Source organism: Colossoma macropomum, unplaced genomic scaffold (assembly GCF_904425465.1).
Source record: "Colossoma macropomum unplaced genomic scaffold, Colossoma_macropomum, whole genome shotgun sequence".
In the NCBI taxonomy this organism is placed as follows: Eukaryota; Metazoa; Chordata; class Actinopteri; order Characiformes; family Serrasalmidae; genus Colossoma; species Colossoma macropomum.
Window position 1 is genome coordinate 6,984,396 of NW_023494792.1, and position 20,970 is coordinate 7,005,365.

Genomic DNA, 20,970 nt, shown 5'->3' on the forward strand with positions numbered 1-20,970 from the left:
AAATTAAACAGGCTGTTTTCTTCACTGTCCCTTCAAGACTGATATATGCAAATGACCTCCTTGTATTCAAAAAGCAGTCCGGGTTTCAACGCCCCTCGTATCTTCAGGGTGAATGGGTGGAGCTAGGCTGCCTAGAGTTCGTGACATCACAAAAACACGGAATTCAAACAGGGCTGTTTTACAGCTTGGCTTATACATACGGTACGTTTTGACGCTTGAAACTATGTTTACAAAGTGCACCAAGCTCTTATTTTAAAAAGTGAGAAAAATCGATTTCCTATGATACAGGCCCTTTAAGCCTACCTTTGCTCTCTGGGGTTATTAGTGTAATAAATAAGCTTTTTTGTTGTGCCAGCAAAACCTCTGTAAATTGCAGCCAGGATCACTTACTTGCTGACTGACACTGATTTATTTAGTTATTTAGTCGTTGTGACAGCATTTTAAGATTTTTTTTTTTTGATTGATGTGTGATGTGGTCAATAAGTATTCTGATGGATCCAGCAGTACCTTATCTTACCTGAACAGCAGTGTTTACAAAATGCTTCATCCAAACTTCCCACGTAGTGACTCCCCCTAAAAAATGACCAGTGTAAGGCTGAATGAGGCAAATGATCACCCCTGTAAACTCCCCCCTCTTCTCCCATTCAGTCCTCCAGGCCTCCTGGCGCTCTACGCATGCGCATCGCGGCCCGGTGGCTTCGGCCTCTTTCGGAAGCGCTCGGCAAATTTCGCCTCTTTGTTTTACTGATAGTGGATTTAACTCGGATTCAAGCCCTGATATCCGACGGAGTGCTCCGCTCAGAAACAGGTTAGTTCGTTTTAACTTGACCAGGCCCGCGTGGGTCGTTGCACGAACGCGGGTTGTTCGACTTCGGCCTCGGAGTTTTCATTTTATTCTCCGCTGCCTTTTCCGCTCGGTGCTGGTAGCTGCTGTGCGGTGCTATACGGGCTCCTTCTATACGTGGTGTGTTGCCTGTGCGGTCGGTCGTGCTGTGTATGGCGACGCCGGGCCCTGCACTTCCTCACCGGGCTGCTCTTTATCACGAAGCGGGGGAAAAGTGGGATTTGGAGTGGCAGGAGTTGGGCAGAAACGAGTCGAATGTGCCCGTGTGCCTGTGTGCAGTTAGGCGGCGTGTGTCTCTGCGTTGTGTGGATTGTTTGGTGGTGGAAAGCAGCAGTTCTCTTTTTTCTTTAGCCTGGAATGTTCTTAGTGGGGGGAGAAAGAGCCATCAGCCCACCAGCGTCCACCACTTCAGGGCTTTAAAAGTTGGGATTGGGCTCTCCAGGAGGCACTCAAGGCCATCTATCGCCTGGTCCACATGATGGAATGAAGATTAAAGAAAGTTAAAGCCTGAAGACATGGCATGGGCTAACCTGTTCCTTGCTGGCGAGGCTCAGAAGCAGCTGGAGCCAACAAGTCGGGCTTGATAGAGATGCCCTCATGTAATGATGCATCGAGCGATTTACAGCAAAAGAACCGGGCAGAGCTCGCCAGGCGGTGGACTGATAGCAATATTAAGCTGTCAGCCCTGAAGGTTGGCTGGAGGCCACATCAGTAATCAATCTTTGTTGCTGGCTTGTAGATCAAGACAATCAGCTGTGGATGGCTGATGTTCTGTCATTCTCCTTAATCCCATCAGGTATCTCCATTTTGGCACAGACTCAACTTTCTTTGCTCGTTTGTGTTTGGCACAGTGAAGTTTGGGTTGGCTCCATTACCTGAATCCATAATATCCAGGTTTATTGAATGTGTATCAGGGATTCTGTAAGTGATGTGGCTGAATCATCTGCTGAATCATCAGTTAGATAGCAATCCAACACGGATTGATTTGGGTTGGTTTGGTTCTCCTGCTGTTTATTTAAGGTCCAGATCGGTTGAGGTTACGCGGTCAAGAGCCCACTGCTCTTAATCATTCTCATCATCCACTGATGACTGTGTTATCAAACACGATGAATCAGTAAGGAATGAACAAACACCAAAACTTTGTCAACTCAGTCAGTTTCCTCCATTAACAAAAGTTCAGGTTGACCAAGGATGTATGTTTCTCTTGAACTTCAAGCTTGTGATTTGTCCTCCAAATCACTGAAGACTACAGATTAAATGGGAATTCCAGAGATTTTTTCGGAAGATGTGCATAATTAAATGGTTGAGATGTAAAGAAAGCCGTGCAGAGTGGTTTGATATGAGGTGGGGCATTGTTGAGAAACTTGTCAGATTTCTTTACAGTGGGGTTGATGTTTGCCCTGCATGTGCCCCTCCGCCATGAACGTGTTTACACGAATAAGACCTTTTAGGCCAAAACAATGTCTCGAGCATCAGACACCCTATTCATACTCGTTTCATGTAAAAGCTTCCTGTGATGTAGCTTGTAGAGGCTTTAAATGCTTCAGACAGTTGATTGCTGTTAACAACTGAACAATTTTGACCCAATGAGTTTCTGAAAAATGGCATATCTTGCATCAGACCTCTCTGAGTGACTTTGTTCACATCGACGTTAGAATTACGCAGAAATCTTGAATAATCAGTGGCATTTAAGAGACGTAGTCTGCTTTGTTTCTTCACGTTGTTACTGAAAGTCTTCTGTTATTTCCTCTTGTAGGAGAGTATGATTGAGTCAGAATATACAGAAGAGAAGTTGCCAATATCAGTGGGAGCTAGATGCCATTTAGACTGCAGCCTGTAGCCTAATGGTCAAAATAAGGTTTGCTTTTCTTGTTTAGGTAAAGACACGCGCTCCTATTTTGAGCTTGACCTATGTGGGGAGAAAAGTTCAAAACCCAATTTGAAAAGGTGGCCTCAGTGGGGCCTGCATTTTGTTGCGACCTCCAGCTTGTTGGCAGCAGCTGAAAGGTTTTCAGTTGAAACAAAGCTGTCCATGCAGCCTGTGTTTTTGGTGCGCGTCCGGAAAAGCGAGTTCTAAAACGGGTAAAGCCTGTGGTCGGGCATTAAGCAATGTAGGGGAGCTATTCTAGCTGATAGAGTTAATGTTTTGAAAACAAAGCAAATGATGTACAGAATTTCTCTTGTGAAATGATTTGCTGATGCAGAGGCTTAATGTCTGAACAATTTTGTGTGTGTTGGTTGTTTTTTCTTCTTTGCTGGAAAGAAAAGCCCTGACCTTGATCAGTATGTACACAATTTATTGATGCTACACTCTTAAAACAGGTGACTCTTCAAAGGTTCTTTAGTAAAGCGATTGGTTCTATTTAGAACCATGAGTTGTAGCAAGCTTGTAACAATAGAAGAATCCTTTTTGGGGCTGTGTAGAACCTTGTTCAAAAAGGTTCTATACAGAATCATATACCACACATTCCCCATCGGTCTGAAGAACCGCTTCACAATGCAAAGAACCATTTAAGCATGAAATGGTTCTATATGGAACTCATGGTTCTAAGCAGAACCTTTCCCTTTACTAAAGAACCATTGAAGAACCATGTTTTTTTTAGCCTTGTTGTTCTCTGAAATCTCAATGTATTGAGATGTATTCAGCGTAATGTTTGTGATGTTACCCTAGTTGCTCTCTGAAGTCTGTTTATTGAGATACAGTTAGCACAATGTTTGTCTTATTATCCTTGTTGTTCTGTGTGTGTTGATATGTAGTTAGCACAATGCTTGTGATAGCCTTATAGTTCTTGGACATCTCAGTGTATTGAGAAGTAGGGCCTAGTTAGCCCAGTGCTTGTCATATTAGCCTATTTGTTCACTACACCAAGGCTAACACAGTGAATTAGTCTTGGGCATTATAAGACAATTTAACCTAGAAGGCCAAGAGGGTCCGCTTTACGGTATTCGACGCCCTTCCTGATACTTCCTTTCATATTTCATTAGTCAAGGCCTAAAAATTCATCGTAATATTGTCAAGCTGCAGTCATGACTGACAGTATGTACCATAGAGCATTACTTTGTGGAGTGTGTTGTTCAGCTCCTGTGGAGGGCCTCTTCCTCTGCTGTGTGTCATGTGGGTGCTGCGAAGGCGTGTAAAGCATCGATCAAGCTGTTTATTTGTGCTGGCATGTCAGAAGTAGAGTTGGTTCCAGGTTTGTATGTCAGTTTCTTTATGACGTGAACACACTCTGTGCTGTCAGCCGGTAAATGATGTAATAAGACTTTGTTATTGCCAAAGCCTTGTCTCTTATAGAGGTCTCTACCAAAGACACTGATTGTGACATATCACTGAGCAGCCTAATGGAGGACCCATTATGCCTGTGTGTGAATGCGTGTGCTGGTACTGATACACGTACATACATTATTAGCTCAATCTCATAGTTTACATAGAAATACTGTAGTAATCTACTGTGTTACTTAAGTACAGCCGTTTTCAGCAGATTACAGATTTACAGTAACGAGCCATTACTTGTAGATTTTGTACAGTCTTAAATATATTCTGTCTCTGAATATTGTAGTGATGTGGGGCGAAGCTTTCTGGCATTAATTGCGGTTTTGTCAGTTTGTGTTAATTAGCTTTTATTTCTTCATCTACAGTTCATCTCCAGCTTCTTTGTCATTTTGCAACCATGATGGTGTTTTGTGTCTCTGTTAAGTGGTTTATCTTCTAGTGTGAATGAGTAATTGCCACATTCGCAGTCTTAAAGACTGGCATATGCTTGTGACTGCTGTATTGTCTTGTGTGTAAAGTGTGTTTGGACATTGGACAGATGTTTAGATTTGACAGAAATTTCAAACTGATATTTGATGATGTGTTTATTGTACTTTGGGAGAGCAGATTGTTTAGGTGACTCTGCTCTGCTGAGCTAAAATGTCTCCATTTTGTTCATTTAAGTGCATGAAACTGCATTAACTGACAGAAATGAATGTTATATTTCTCTGTAATCCTAATTCAGGGAGATTTTTGTCTCAATTTTTACATTTTTGAAATTTTATGTATCATAATCTGGAAAAAAAATCTTATATAGGCACTGGCCCACAATTCCCACATCAGTGCTTCCGTAGTAAAACAGAATTACAGTCCTGACTCTGTAAAATAGTAAATGGTTTGGGATTCTGCTGCCAGTGGTTTACTGTATAATTTACAGGATTTGTTTTTTACGGTGTGGCTTTAGCTTATATTACATACTTGCACATAGTTACATAGTAAACTGTGGGCCCGTTTACACCTGGCGTTAATATGCATCTTTGGGTGATTTGGTCATAAGTGGATGACAGGTGTGAATGGGATACAGTGTCTCAGAGACGCAGTGTGGTACGATCATTCAGACCACGTGCAGAAGCGGTCATTGATACATATGACTACTTAACATTTGTAGTGTGTTGCAATGCTCAATGCGTCCTTGTCAGCGTTGAAGGTGCATTATCACAGCAGAGATGAAAAAAGGGGGGCCCTTTCAGACGTACCCAGATGTTTAAAAGACAGTTTTTTTTTCTCATCCGTTTAAACTTCATCCACACCAGCACCATTTTTGAGAGTCTGTGCGTCTGCGCGTGTTTTCTTGTTTGGGAATCTGCGCACACTCGAGCACAAAGGCACGAACAGTTCAGTGGTTTAAGAACACGTCATGAATCTGACGTAGACTTTTTATTTAGATTTTTCTCAAGGACAAATTTAAGAAAAGCTTAGAAAGACATCAGAGACCCATTGTGAGCATGCTGCGCAAATTACAGAGCAAGCCATGAAGCTTAAGTCGAGATTTTCTAATAGTGTGATGGCAGCTTGTTCCAAATACAGTAGACTTTGACCTACAAGTAATCAGACCTCTGTAATTTGATATTTCACACAGATTCAGAGTCTAATTTTTGCCAGAAAATAAAAGCTTAAAAGTGAAAGAAAACCCACCACTTTCTGCCGTGGAGCTGTTTGCATTGCCACAGCTACACCATTGTCTCCAAAACGTCCAATTAGTCCTGATCAGGCAGAGACATTTTTCTAGTTTTCACCTCATTTGAATTATTGTGATTATTTTGGGAATTATTTTGAATGAGTATATAGGTGTTTTTAATAATTGCAGTCGAGGTGACTCTCCGTTTACAAGAACTAAACGCAGTACATTCTGTATTTCAAGTATAAATATGATTTTAACCCCAATTCCCTCCCAAATTGCTGAGCACACGGAAACAACCAAGCTGCCAGTCATATTTCAGACAGCGATCTGCATACTTAATAAATTAAAACCAGCTACAGCTGCGTTTTGCCAGTCCACGTTTTCAAAGTCTCCACCTTAGAGCAGTTACAATGCTGTTTTCCTGTGAACAGGAGAAAACACAGAGGGGAAAAATTGTCTTAGTCTCCTCTACAGTTTGTTTATGTGTTAGAAATCCATGCAGTCTAAACGTTTGTAACAGCCCTTTGAGTGTTGGCTCAAAGTTCAGTTATAGAGCGGAACAGAGGTTTATCAGCATGTTCTCATTTACTGTTAGTGTCGTATGGTATCTCTGAATCGCCATAACGGCAAACATACTTGACTTAAGAGCACTGTTTATTTGTATATGTGCACAGAAATGCTGCCCTCGGTGTTGCTCCCTCTGTGTGCTGCTTTTGAACACTTTAGAACATCAATAATAATAACTGACAACACAGAATCTCCTTGTATTGTCTCTGGGGGGTTTGATATACAGGCTCGGCGTGTACCAGACTATAAGGGTTTTTAGCATAACAATGCATGCCTTGTTAAAGGATTTCGTAGCCTATTTTAAGATGATGAATTGGGATTGAGTGAGATTAAGGTATTTTAATGGATTAGCATTTTGCATGTAGAGATTTGTGATCTATTAAACAAAATCAAAATCAGGTTACCTCAGTCTTGATTACTGATAACTGTCTGTCATCTCGATTAAAGTGACCAGAGGCCCACTTCTCCAAATTACGATCTTTAGCACAGTCCCTAACTTAGAATTCACAGAAGAGTGGCTCGTAAGTGAAGCACAAGTGGCCATGTGTCAAATCCGACTCAGAAGCTCGTTCAGGCAGAAATAACAGGTCTTCTTTTCTTCCTTTCTTTTCTAAATAAAAAGTGCAGCAGGTTTAAAACACGACTGCACAAACAGCAGATTTGTTTCATGCAGTCGTAGTTTTGACAGTTTTTTTTTTTTCTGTTCCAACTTATTAAACCTCAGTAGAACTAAATATCAGGATGGATTTTATGTAGCATGAAAGTGTTTAAGTATTATGAAATTACATTTTTGCCATATTTCCCACTCCTACAATGAATTGGAGGTGATGCACATCATAGGTTGTACAGCATAACATGCTGTCCTCACCCTATTCAGTTATATTTGACTTTATTCAGTTATATTTGATTTTATAGTGATTAATTAACTCCACAAGATGGAAAAACCATTTCAATCCCACTTTTTCAAATTATAATCTTAACTCTAATTTCAAATAAGATGCGACACATAAGTGGCACATAAGTGAAGCACAAGTGACCATGTGTCCAATCCTCACTGTTTCCATTCCATTGAGTAAGCTCTTCAGGCACTAACGGCTTTTTTTTGGAATTGCGAGTTTTTTACCTCTGTTGATGTCCGTTAAAAGGCTTAGGTATCATCATTACTGTGCAGCAGTTGCTCTGTTCTGCAACTGAGAGGCCAACGAGATCATAACAGTGTAGTTGAGCGTGACTTTAAACATAGTTTACAGTGCTGGTGAGAGTGGTAGTATGTGTAGTATGGAAATTAGTTTAGTAACTGTACTTTGTTGGTATACTTAAGTATTATTTTGGAAGGTTTGTACTTTAGTTCGCTTTTTGACGTAGATAAAACATTGCTGTGAATTTACAGCAGAAATCTTGCTGTAATCCACTGTATTACTTAAATACAGCAGATTGCTGAAACAGTAGTGCATCCTGGGAGATGCAGGTCAAGCTTCTTGTTAAAGAAGTTAAAATGTTGCATTTTAGGGTAATATTAGCTGTTACTTGCAGAGCGTTTTGCAGACCACGTCTCAGAATATTGCAATAAAGTGGGCAGAGCTTTCGAGCATTAATTGTGTTTTGGTTAGTTTTTGTTAATTTGCTTTTGTTTCTTAATCTATGGATCCTTTTTATTTGTTTTAAAACATTTTACATGTTTTGGCATTTCAGCTATGTTGGTGTTTTTGTTAACTATTGCATCTTGCAGTGTCGCGTTACAACAGACAATGCGTTACTGCCAGTTTTGCAGTCTTAAAGACTGGCGTAAGTGTGTGTAACTGCTGAAGTGTGACTGTTGTAATTAATATTATTTTATTTATTATTTTATAAGAAGATTTATACTTTGATTATTACTGACACTGAATTCTGGGACTTTTACTCAGTTACCTTTCCAGGTATTTTGTTTTTTAATATTAAAACATTCAGTTACATTCATAACAGCATGAAACTGCCCACAAGTATGCCATTTTGTCTTTGTGTGAGGACCAGGACTATCGATCAGTCACCACACTGCATTGCATACCAGCAAACAAAGAAAACTTTTAATTTATTTTAAATCATTTACATTTCACTTTTATATGCTTGAGTATGTTAAACATTGATATTTTTTAACCTTCACTCAGACTCCATACTGCCACTTTTAATTGAGTAAGATTTTGACTTGATTAGAAAAACTCATACCAAAGTCCTTACAGGAAAGTCTGTGTAATTGACGGCCAACTTGGCAACACCCTCAACAGTTGTTTCCAGTTATACCAAACCAGTCTCTTATGTCTTTGAGTGGAGAGAAACCCATGAAACCACAGCCAAAAGCCACATAAATGTTTCAAAAACATGGAAACAATGAAAAAATCAGAATCACATGATTTTTCAGTTTTTGGCTACTGCACATGTGCATACCTCTACAACTAGGGGGAGCCTTTCCCACTTGCAGCTTAAGCAGCAAGCTTATTGGATCTTTTTATAGATGGACGACAACACAGGCATGGTGAGCGTTACCAGCTTTCCCATTCATTTTCCAACATGTCTCCTCCTTCTCTGCTCAAACTTTCACATAAGTATATTTTATCTATACTTTTTCCACCCCTGCACAAGACGCCTGTTTAGCAGGTTAGGTCTAGACTGAAAACATTGATTAAGCTGGAGGTGTATCTGTTCTGTCTGATAGAATACTAAAACAAAATGCTTCTGTTGCAAATTGGCTGTATATCTGGCTCTCAGGTGTCAAAGGGAATGAAAATAGTTTTTCCCCTGGAAGTGCGGGTCTGAGGGTCCATTACCGAACGGTTGAATTACAGTAGCAAAGTTATAATGAAGGAAGCCATACAGGAGTGAGTTCTCTTTACATGTTTACACCGTTATGGAGCAAATATGGAATAAATGGCCACCACTATTATCAGTCAGAGTGTTAATGTCTTGTGCTTTGCTGATATAATAACTGGCAGGATGACTGAGGAATCAGTTATAACTCCAATAATACAGCCTGCCAGTTCTCTTTCGTGTTTCAGCTTGGCTATATGATATTTGAACAGTGCTACCAATTCGTCAGAATCTCTCAGCCGTGAAGCTCTGGGGTATCTCATGGGAAACCACTGTGAGTGACATGAGGAAAAAGGCATAAAAGCTTGCCTCCTACATCCATTACTCTCTGCTTTGACTACTTTTTCCATCCTAATCGATTTTATATTTTATTACCACGTTGTACTTGTTCTGTGATGTGACTTGGTAAAGCAGTGATGATGAATACTCAGTTGTGTGAAGAATGGCAGTCATGTGTTTTGCGCATGTGTGTGTCATAGACTGATTTGTAGTTTAATGTAACTGGTCCAGTATAAGGAAGGAGTGTCTCCTCTTCTGTTTGCCTTTAAAACATAGATTAACAGTGTATTGTAGGTTGACCATTTGGTGATATCACACACAACACTGGCCAACTGCATGTTTTATTAGAAAAGGAGTGTAATTGTTTTATTTGTTTTATTTTATAAGTATAATTTGATTCGGTGCAGTGCAGTTCTTTTCTTTCTGTTGCAGTTTATCAAACCTCAGAAAAACCTAAATATCATGATGTGTATTGTGAAAATGTCTCAAAAAACTGTGATATTTTTTGCCATATCACCCACTCCTACAGTGGACTAGGGATGATGCACATTACAGATTGTACAGCATAACATGCTGCCACCCCATACTCTGCTATATTTTAAACTGACAGAGATCCAAATGATTAATTAACAGTCCAAGACAGAAATACAGTTTTTGAGTGTTTCCCCAAAACAGACTACAAAGATTTTTGCACGAATGCCACCACTATCGCACATCCCACACTCTGGCACCAAGCTCTAGGTTTTGTAGTTCAGTCTCAGCAGTTAAATGGCTCAGCAAAATATTCTGCTATTATTCTGTATTCATACAACAGCCAGACCAATATATCGCTTGGCCGATAACATTGGCTGATACTGACAACATACAGTCTTGCTGGTTTGCTTACATGCAAAAAAATCAGTGCATTTTTAGGTTGAGGCACTGCTGGTCTCACTATGACGAGGTGAAACCTTAGACAGTTGTGCCCACTGATGGTATAATGGTTTCAGTTTGTTTCTGAAACATTGTACTCGATGCAGAGGTTTTGAAACATTTAGAAACCTGCTGTCTCTGCCTCATCACATACTGCATTCATTTTACACCAGTGGGGGATCCTCCAGGTCTTCTAGGCTTTCAGAGAAGGCCCGAATATTTCTATGAAATAAAAAAAGCATGTCAAGTTTTATTTAACCCTTTAAAATCCCAGGCTTATTACATACTGAGGCTTATTATTCAGTAAATATGGTGACTTCAGTGCAAACAGGTTGAGCTATTTTTAGGTTATAGAAGTAGTAGTAAAACTTGGGCTCTGCCAGTGTGCTGTGACCGTGTAAGGAGTTAACATAATTATCATGTTTGTATTTAAATTGTAGTAATACTGTTATTTCAGTTAAGGTTGAAAACAAAAGGGTTAAATTCTTGAAACACGCAATGGAAATGATCCAGTCAAGTATTTTGCTCATAGTATCTAGGCAGGTACATCTAAGTGAAGTGTCCCATCAGTTAGGACTTCAGGAGCTGAACTGAAGACCTAACATGTCAAATCAACTACCAACATTATTAGGAACTGACAGTAAAATCCCCCTGTCGTGTTTTAATTTCCAATGAGTAAGACTGACTTTGTGGGAAATAACATCACTGTAGGCCTTCAGGAAGTTCTAGATACTTCACTGATTGCACGTGTGAGTGGTAGCCTTACCAATATTCATTTCAGTCAGATCTATTTCTTCACTGAAAGAGTCATTTTGAAATTGCTGTATGGTAAAGTATGTGTTAATGTTTGTTACAAGCTTCTGTTAGTATATGTGACATCAGGCGCGTGCCAGACCCGGGTTTCAAAACTTTGAAAAAGACCAGAATGATTATTTCTGCAACAATATTTATTATATAAGACTGTGTTTTTGCTGTTTATCTAAGGGAGAGTAAGAAATTTGACCATCAGTAACTAATTAACAATCATATCAGTCAGTAAATAAATGATTAACGTAAATTATTAAAATGTAAAATATAAAAGATAGCTGATATTATTGGTCATCACAAGGGGAATTCCACTGATGTTTCAAGATTTATGCATATTTCTGTCATTAAGATATAAACAAGGTCATTGGAAGTAATTGGCTGTGAAATCGTTCATTGTAGATAATTTCTTTTTGAACTGTTAAAACAATTTATCACATGCTGAGCAGCGTATTCGTAACCAATTAACCTGTAAAAATTTTCTCTGAGGGAGGTTTTAGAGGCATTAAACTCTTCAAACCTCTGGTTCCTATCATCACCACTGTGAACAGTTCTGACTTGGTATGTTTTTCTATGCACTGAAATTTTGCAGAAGTTTAGAAAAAACTTAGCAGTGTCAGCCACAAAATTTTCTTATCGCCGTAATTTGTAACTACTGTACTTGTATGGCCATAAAATGCCCAGAAGTGTCAGCATTAAGTTTATTTGTTTGTTTATCTTAACCTACAAAAATGCCAAAGTAAATGGTGATTCAAAATGTTTTGAGCAGAACCAGTAGACGGTGTAGGTCTGCGCTTTCCCTCCTTGTGTCAGTGTCGGTGTGCTGGCCTGGTGTTGACATCAGTGTATCCAACAGGACCCTCAGCTACATGAGGGCATGTGTCAGTATTCTAGTGGTGAGGCAGACAGCTTGGTTGCTTGTTGATTTTGGCTAGTTCCTAATTCCTAGCTTCTTTGCTTTGCCATCTCTGAACCAATGAAAAAGATTTTTACCAGTCCAGTTGCACAGTGGCTATGTGTATTTACTGCGCTGAATGCTGGTGAAGCATTGAACAATCCCTTCTGTCTGGTTTTTTTGTTTTTTTTGCAGACCTTCCTTGCTTCAAACTGCATATACTTGTGGAGTTATCACAAATAGACTTATGTGGTTTCTGACATCCTGTTATCTTACCTTACATACCTTACATAGCTAAAAAAAACAGTAGTAGCAGCCATCTTGAATGTGTTCCATACTTTTATCCAATTTTATTGATAACGGTGTGTTGTACCGTGTCATAAACCAAATAATGTAATCTCTATTTAAAATGACTTATGTGTAAATTTGTTTTTCTTTCAGACTGACCCCCAGAGCTTTGTTTATTCTGTTCCCAGGGTTACATGCGAACTCAGTGTGTCAAAGCCAAAACAGCTTCTCCCTGCGAGGCTGTCTGAACCCAACTCACTCATTAGTCAATACCAGAGAGCTTCATGCAGTCTGGCAGTGTGTGCCTCTCCACAGCACCCCAACAGGCTCTGCTGGACAACAGCGGGCCCTTTGTGAGCACCGATGTGTGAGAATCTGCGTGCAAGGCGTTAAGCACTAGTTAAGGGAGTGTGGCCATGCGCACCCAATGGAGGGATCATATTCACCTCTGGAATAGGAGACAGGGGTCATCTAAGGGCATTCTCTGTGACCTCCTGCTCATGTGTTTCCTAAGAGTAAGCAGTGCACATTAGGGTTGGGTGGTATCCACTTGTTTCATACCTTCTAATCGTCTCCAAACATTACTGTGCTATGTGGTAGTACCGGGGTAATGGTGGTAAAAGCATAAAAGGACCGTAAGTGACATAAAAGCATTTATCTCGCTTTCGTGCTGTCACGTTCTGCGTAACGTTTCAAAATCAAAATAATCAAAAAGTTTAGTTTACTTACATGGTCACCAAATGCATGATTGAATGCAGTGCATAATTTTCAAGCTATTATTGAATTATTAAATGTCAGACCTCCTATCTAATAACTGCCTAATGTTAACAGCTCTGCTCTCTACATGTTTGATTCTAGCTAACTAAAACACAGACACAAGTTTAGATGATGGTGATTCAAATCTGAGGGAATGATGTCGAGTGACCAGTGCTGACAGTACAGAAAGGTGAAATTAAACTGTTCTGTGGTGTTTGGATGCGGAGCCTGATTGGCTAACATAACATTAGCTTAGCGAGGAGGCTACAGACCCAAACAGTGCCACACAGCACAGTACAGGTTTGATTCTGACTAACTGGTGCTCTGCTGAAAGAAAAGCAGATGATAAAAACTAATGTCTGAGCGAATTGAATGACTAATGTTGGAGTGAGAGGAAGCCAAACCTGTTCTGTGGTGTGGTTCTGTGGTGCTAACGATAGCTTAGTTAGCAGGCCAGACTTGCCATACAACACTGTACAGGCTTGGTTCCAGGTAACTGATGCTTAAATGACACCCATTTAGAGGATATCTGAGTCATGTGACTGGTGTTAGAGTGAAGCTGAAATCGAACGTGTTCTGTGGTGTAACTCTTAACGTTGCTAAGCCACTATCTTGTTGAATTTTCCTGGCATTGATTTTTTTCCCCTCTTTCTATCTGCACCACCTATTATTGAGCTCCCACACCACCAATCAATGAGCTCATCTAAAATATAAATTCATTCAGACGTGGATTAGTAAATTGACAAGTAATAATTTTGAAATACTGGCATTGGTTTTAAAAACCATGGTATACCTGATTACCATTAAACCATCCCACCCTAGCGCGCATGCATGACTGCTTCATCAGTTGTGGAACTCACTGACTCTGATGAGGACACACAGAGTCTCTCTGAAGCTTCAGCTGTTTATGGGAGGGAAGTGCTGTCTGCATGGTCTGCCGTTTATGAAGAGAGATCTGATTAGGTGGGGGGTTATGCTGTACTTACGTTTGTTTGTTCAGGAAACACTTGTGCCTAACATATAATAAGTAGTTGATGTGATATTGATCTGCCATGTCTTAGCTTCAGCAGTATTTGATGCCTCTGAATATAGTAATGATCAAAAGTTTGGATACATCAACTTAAAGAAGGTTTCCCTTGTTATGTGCATTAGTGTTTCATTTTTCTGAGGTTTGATGAGGTTGATATATATATTAATAATGTGTAAATTATCATTGTTTGCAACCAAGACAGTTAGCTTTCATTTAGTTTGTATCCGTTTGTATGACCTTATGATGAGCAACAGGTTTTTAACAGAAAATCTAAATATGTAGAAAACAGTGCAGTATTGCCTTGATGTAATCAGTATTAGTATAGTTGTGGAACTAAATAACTCCACAGCATTTCATTTTAAAATCGCTTAGTAATGATTCTGCTGGACCTTGCTACGGTGGTTGGTTTCTAAACTTGCTTCATTTTTTGCTGCTTGTGAGTTTTCACATCTGGCTCTAACATGCATGAAACAGCCTCTCTTTTCAGTTTTGAATGCACTGTTACTGTTAACTGCTAATGCCAGTTTTAAACCAGAAGCGTAGTGGCAGATTATTCCATAATGGTTTTGTTTTGTTGTGAGTAGAAACAAGGCAGGACTGTATTTTGTACATGCTTTCAGGGGCGTAATAGATGTTCTTTCTTTTTCTTTTAAATGCAACCTGTGTTCTTAGTTAGTCTTAATAGCCAGAGCGGGCCTAAGAGCAGGATTTAAATTTATTCATGATTATTACAATAATTTGCGGTGTATTACGAAATGCTGCTGTATCTTACACTCAGCACATCAGCATTCTTTCAGATCATTGTAATTTCCACTGCGTAAAGCCTTTTTATGCACACTAATGTCACATGTTCCTGATTAGTTCTGTGAGAGAAAAGTCACATATTTATCAATTATTGATTCTAATTGAATTTGTTTTCTTCAGCTGCGCATGTCCTGTTCCACATTAGATGAATACAGAGAGCTCATGCTTCTTGGCAGTGCAACAAAGGTACATTAGCGGTTGTGGTTACTGGTTTGCTTGAAGACTCTGTAAAAGCCTGTATGAAGGGCCTCCATTCCCACAGCTGCCTTTTGCTCAAAGTGACATCAGGCATTCCTGGAGGTTTAGACTTCCTCAATGAAAATAAACAGGGTGAACACAAAGAACATCCACGTGTTGGAGTTCTACCAATGTATTTGAGCGTATAGTTCTTTTGAGCTCACATAGTTATGTGAACATTGCCTGGTGGACCTAAGAGACAGGTTTTTTGGCCTGCTATGGACATATAAGAATCACTCTGGACTTCTAATTGACACTAAACCCAAACTCCATATGACCAGTTCGCCTGTGTGATGGAATCTGCAGATCGCGTATAAGTTAGTCATTTTCAAAGTTCATCTGAATGAGATGACGTTTGCTTCCTTTTCATGTGCACAAGAATTCAGACATGCTTTGCTGAATTGTGCAGTGAAATTCTGATTGAAGTCAGTGATTCCATACCCACTTGTTTTTGAGTGAAGATTAGGATGTTTAGATAAGAAATGTGATACTCATCCAATTATTTTATTGCTTTTAGTCATTCTAACATGTTTGTTATTTGACTGTTAGCAAAAGTCCCACACTCTCCTAGTTACTGTGTCCATCAAACGTACAGTTCAGGCTTCCTAGTATCATCTGTAAACCTTTGCTAAAAGGATAGAAAGTTCTGCAGTACAAAGGAAAATGGAGAAGCACACAAAGAACCTCTGAAAACAGTTTATTGTTCAAAAACTTAAAAGGTGTTCAGTGCAGACATACACATTTGAGAATTGGCAAAATAAATGTATTTAAATTAAACAAATGGATTCTGGAAATAATGTTTACATCAATTACATCAGAGAAATCATTGTCATTGCATGTTAAAGCAGGCAGAACTTCATGTCTACTAAGGACAGAACTAATGCCAATCTAAACACTAAAGCTAGTACTTTAATTTATCTTTAGCATAATGCTTAAATCACAGATGTGAGTGCAGTACAGTCCTGTTTAATCTGACTGGTTTAACAACCTAACTGACAACAGTCAAGTGTAGAGAAGCTAAGTAAAAGTAGTTCGTTAACTGAACATTGTTCTGTTACATTAATTTTTGTGAAATGTTTTTTTAGCAAATACAATAATCCAGATAAAGTTTAGCTTACCTTAGAGCCAACAGAAGTCTGACTGTTACCAGCTGCAGGTTTGCTTTGAGGAATTCAGTTCCACTGAAGCTGAGTAGCTGGTGTATCTGGTTTACCACTCTTTCATGATATTTCTATGATCTGCTGTCCTCTGGATGGCCCACATCAGCTTAGTAATATGCCCTTAGTCAACCTACACTCATCTCTGTGGGCAAAGTTAAGTAATTTCACAGGCCAGTGGGCAGACCTAACCACTAATGGCGGCCTCTGTCTGGACTCAGTAAGCTGAGCTGTTAAGAGCTAAACAGCGAGCATGTTGTGTGTGGGAATCTTCAGTCACGTCACTGCCTGGTGTCACACAATTCACTGCCTACTCTACTGGAGGAGTGAGCAGTGAGGAACACAAAAGATACGCTCCTTAGACCCACTCTTTTTGCTTGTGATGGTGGTGGCCTCCTGTATAATCCGGCATACAAAACATGTAATATTTAGAGCTCAAGACTCGATTTGACTTCCGATATTTAATGTGTTTATGTCTTTATTCACCAGCGCTCTAATAATTTCCTACATAGATTGATTTGACTCTATGAATATAAAAAAAATCAATAACACTTCTAAACATCTGCTGTGCCTGCCGTCTACTAAAAATAAATCGCAGGATATTAGAAATGATTATAGAAAAAAAGGGCAGTCATTTGAGTGTGGGTGTACTTGTAGCATAAACCCATCTCCCCTCCCCGCACACTCACTCAAAGATGGGTTAATTTTTCAATACTGAACCCGTTACACGGTTAGTATATGCCTGGCTATATAAACACCAGGTGTGTGATACAGGTTTGTCATGACACAAGAAGTTTGACGTTAGTATAGTGCAGTCTTGAAATGCTGGTGTCCGAAACAGTACTATGAAATAAAATTTAAAACAGTTGTCATCGTCTGGTCATCCAGAGGTTATTAGCTTCAACACAGTAAAGCAGAAAAAATGTTACCATGTAATTTGCACCTCTGACTGTCAAATTCTGTCTCTTTCTCAATACAAAGCTCTTAAAATGTTAAATCACTTAAATAATTAAGTCATTTAAACCTGGCCTCGTTTAGCATGTTCTGAATGGAGGATAAACCGTGAGAGGCCATAGGGAAGAACGGGTTTGTTGGCACAGTTTTTGCTCTCTGTAGATCCCAGGCACAACACACATTAGGAGAACTCAACTAGCAGCAAGTGCAGTTGGACATCTTGTCTAAAAAACAGATACTTTTAATGTCAGAATGATATTTCCTGGAGTTACGAAATTCATGACTAAATTTGTGTTGTTCATGTGTGCCACCCGGCCCTAACATGAGTTGGTTGGCTTGTTCTGGTTCATTTTTCTAAAGCGCAGAATAATTCAGAAATTATCTCCACCAAATTGTAACATTTGTTGCTTGGCCATAATAGATCAGTTACATTTTGGTGAGAGTTCCCTCTACTCACCCAGAGGTTAAACCTGTGCCTACCACCCCGATTCTCCCTCTACAGTGTAGCCTAACGTTCAGCACTCTTTGTTTAAAACAAATACTCAGTGGCTTATACTTTGTTAATCGTTTCTAAGATCACCTTTCTGAATAGAACTCTTCACCTCTATTTAGCTAGCAAGCAAATCACACTGCTGTATTCTCTAGATATTGTTATTTTCAGGACACAGTCACCAAAAATGTAACTTCAAAGGAAAAGGAAAAATATCATTTAACTTGGAAAGGAAGTTAATAAATAAAGATCTTATCCTAAGTCATTTGGGACCAATTCTTTTGGGGCATTTATCATGACATTCAGACACAATGTGAAGGGTAACTGCAGTTTTACAGTTACATGAAAAAACTGAACTGACAAAAATGGAGATACAAGGTTAGCATGTGCAGTTTGACTAACTTAAGCGCAAAATACAGTATCACTGGTGTTAGTTTATTTAAATGATTAAAAGGAATGATAGACAGGTAGTGTAATGGTTGGTTTGTCTGTATTGTCTTTAAAAAAAGTGTTGAACGTTTGACACACCGTGCAACACTAGTCTGATATGTAATGTGGATTACTCATAGTATGATGTTGGTAGAGGATCAATACATGTAAATCAGTGAGGTTCAGTCACTTACTGTGCAAAGATGTTCTTTAACTGCTGAGTTCATAAGTGTAACTTCAGTGTGCACCGAACTCATTTCTTTTTCAATCAGTATGACGAGACAGTGCCCTCATCTGGATGGACCGGTTATGACAACACACATTCGTTCTGTTGGAAAGATAAATGTGAAAATCTTCTGACTGAAACAAATAACCATCTCAGTTTCAAATGTGATCCGTCTTTCAGTCAGAAATAGGTATTTGAAAAAAAAAAAATTGCTGTAGGATTCAGTAGTTGTACTCTGACATTTTGATTGTTGTTTTGGGCTCCTGTGACTGTTGAACACAATTTAAAGTAGGTTCTAATCTAAGCCTCAGTTATAATTTGTTGTAAGATGAAGAAGATCTTATCAGATTTTTGCATATTTTTATGGCGTGGCCACTGGGTCAGTGATGGATGGTGTTATAACTTCTTTTTTTCAGCTGATTTGACATGAACTGACCCTGAACTTGTTGTCCTGGTTGTTTCCTCAATAGATGTGTGAGCAGCAGTCCAGGATGCAGAGCTAATACTGGCCTCCATCTGCTAGAAGAAGCCTGGCTGCCCATTCTCTGCAGTAAACACATGGCGGCAATAGGGGTAAGTTACAGCACTTTTAAGACACGGATTTAAAAAATCAGCCTTTATGCCACTGCAGTTCACACCCTGAACAGCTAACTATAACCTTTTGAAGTTGACGCTGGCAGCTGCACAGGCCTAGTGTAATTTTGTATTATGTTTTTCTCACTTGTGGCTTATTAAATCAGAGACATTCTGTCAAAACTGCACATTCTAAACTTTCAGTCGATACATTTGTGTTTATAAGAGGATGTTTTGGTAATATATAAACAGTGATACATAACATTGCCATAACTAAGCCATAAACATGTCATAACAGATGTTGTATGGTGTCATGAGTTGTCATTATAATACATGCTACATACAATTTTTGCTAGGTAAGCTGCCATGACATCATACGTTATGGCATTTCATTGCAACTAATGGTAACATGACACGGTTATATAACTGACCAATATCTGTCATTACATGTTTATGGCATGGTTATGTCAATTCTCCTGTTCTACTGCTATGTTTCGAATGCACACTTTTGACTGAATTTCGTTGTTTTAATTAACTACATATATTTCATAAAAATACACTGAGATGTTTATGTAATGGTTATGTCAATGTAAAGTGTTACCAGTATTTTATTGTGATTGAATTTAGTGTTAAGTTATTGTTTTACAGACTTATTTTGTGGATGACGATGCCAGATTTTACAAATTTTCCATGTTTTTGTCATTTTTTTACATTAAAACAAACACAAAGTATATATGTATACTCAATGTATACTCAATGAGTATATATGTAATTTTGTCATGTGACTATGTAATTAACTGTAATTATTTTACATTTTAATAATTTAGTATAGTAACAACAATAGCTCTAGAGTTCTATGGGTTGTAGACTGTCTTTATACAGTGTAACACTGTATGTGTACTGATTGTTTTGTCCTTTATTATGCATGTTAACAGTCTCTTGTGTTGTTCTGCTGTGTCTGAGAGGTCAGTGTGATTAAGAATGTCTACAAATGTTCATATGTATGGCATTACATTACTCCTATACTAAAATGTGTATTTACACCCACATATTCCCCAATGATGTAGTTTTTTTTATTGTTTAGCTGTGGTGTGGAGAGACTGCCCCAAATAATTATCTCAGAATAAATGAAATTCTCACTCATGCTGTTTTCCACTGCTGCAAATTTACTGAAAGTCTCGATGGCACTGAATGTGGAACAGTGTGAGTGAGAAATCTCCTTAATCTCACTTCAGTCCACTGGGTCAGAACACTTTCAGAGGTGTTCTGAACATCAGCACAGTTTTGTGTAATTTGTGGTAAAAGTTTAAGAAAAACAAATGTTACTCCAAAGCAGTAGATACAGAATTGTACACAGTATTGGAAAAGCAAAGAGTCAAGATACCTTTAAAAGAAATCTACATTTGAACGTGACAAAAAAGGAGAACTTATGTCTAAGAGACTGGACGATCTTATCTTGGTCTTCTTTTTGTTAGCGTGGCTCTCTGAGCGGTGTGAAGCAACTTTTTTACCATGCCCCACAAAATATGCTGCGATTTTCATTTAAAGTCCGAGTATTTGTGCAGCCACATTCAGACTTATCTGTTAGCTCACTGTTGAGTAGTGGTCAAACTGAAACCCACTGTCTCTGCACTGCTGTGGTATATAGGGTGCCTGGTCGATACTGCAGGCTGACTACTCACATGGCCTTGTTCTGAGTTAAACAATAGTGAGACTTCTATTCTTAGAATGACAGATGAAAAGGAAAACTAGAACTCGTGCACAATTTCACCTTATACCATCTTACAGGCTCACTTCTACACAGTGAGAACCTTGTGGAAGTTTCAGAATGTTCTACTTCCAATTTAAGTAAAAGAAAAGATGTGTCCAAGCTAGAGATTGGAGTGAGTTTGTGTAATAAGAGATTAATTATGAAATGAGTTTTTAATTATTTCTGTTTTGATTGGCTGT

The 20,970-nt window shown here is 38.9% G+C and overlaps 1 protein-coding gene across 2 annotated transcripts in view; it reads left to right on the forward strand.

The window, feature by feature from the left end:
- Positions 1 to 487: 487 nt before the first annotated feature.
- LOC118811511 (polycomb group RING finger protein 3) overlaps positions 488 to 20,970 on the forward strand; it is a 39,838-nt gene continuing 19,355 nt past the window's right edge. Inside the window, exons 1-2 of one of the 2 annotated variants that reach the window (XM_036575741.1) lie at positions 488 to 808; positions 18,918 to 19,020. In XM_036575741.1, the coding sequence (XP_036431634.1) occupies positions 600 to 808; positions 18,918 to 19,020 (312 nt within the window). In that variant the 5' untranslated portion in view covers positions 488 to 599. Of the gene's footprint in view, positions 809 to 1,544; positions 1,641 to 18,917; positions 19,021 to 20,970 lie in introns of those variants that run through there. The other variant, XM_036575742.1, reaches the window with a different exon arrangement.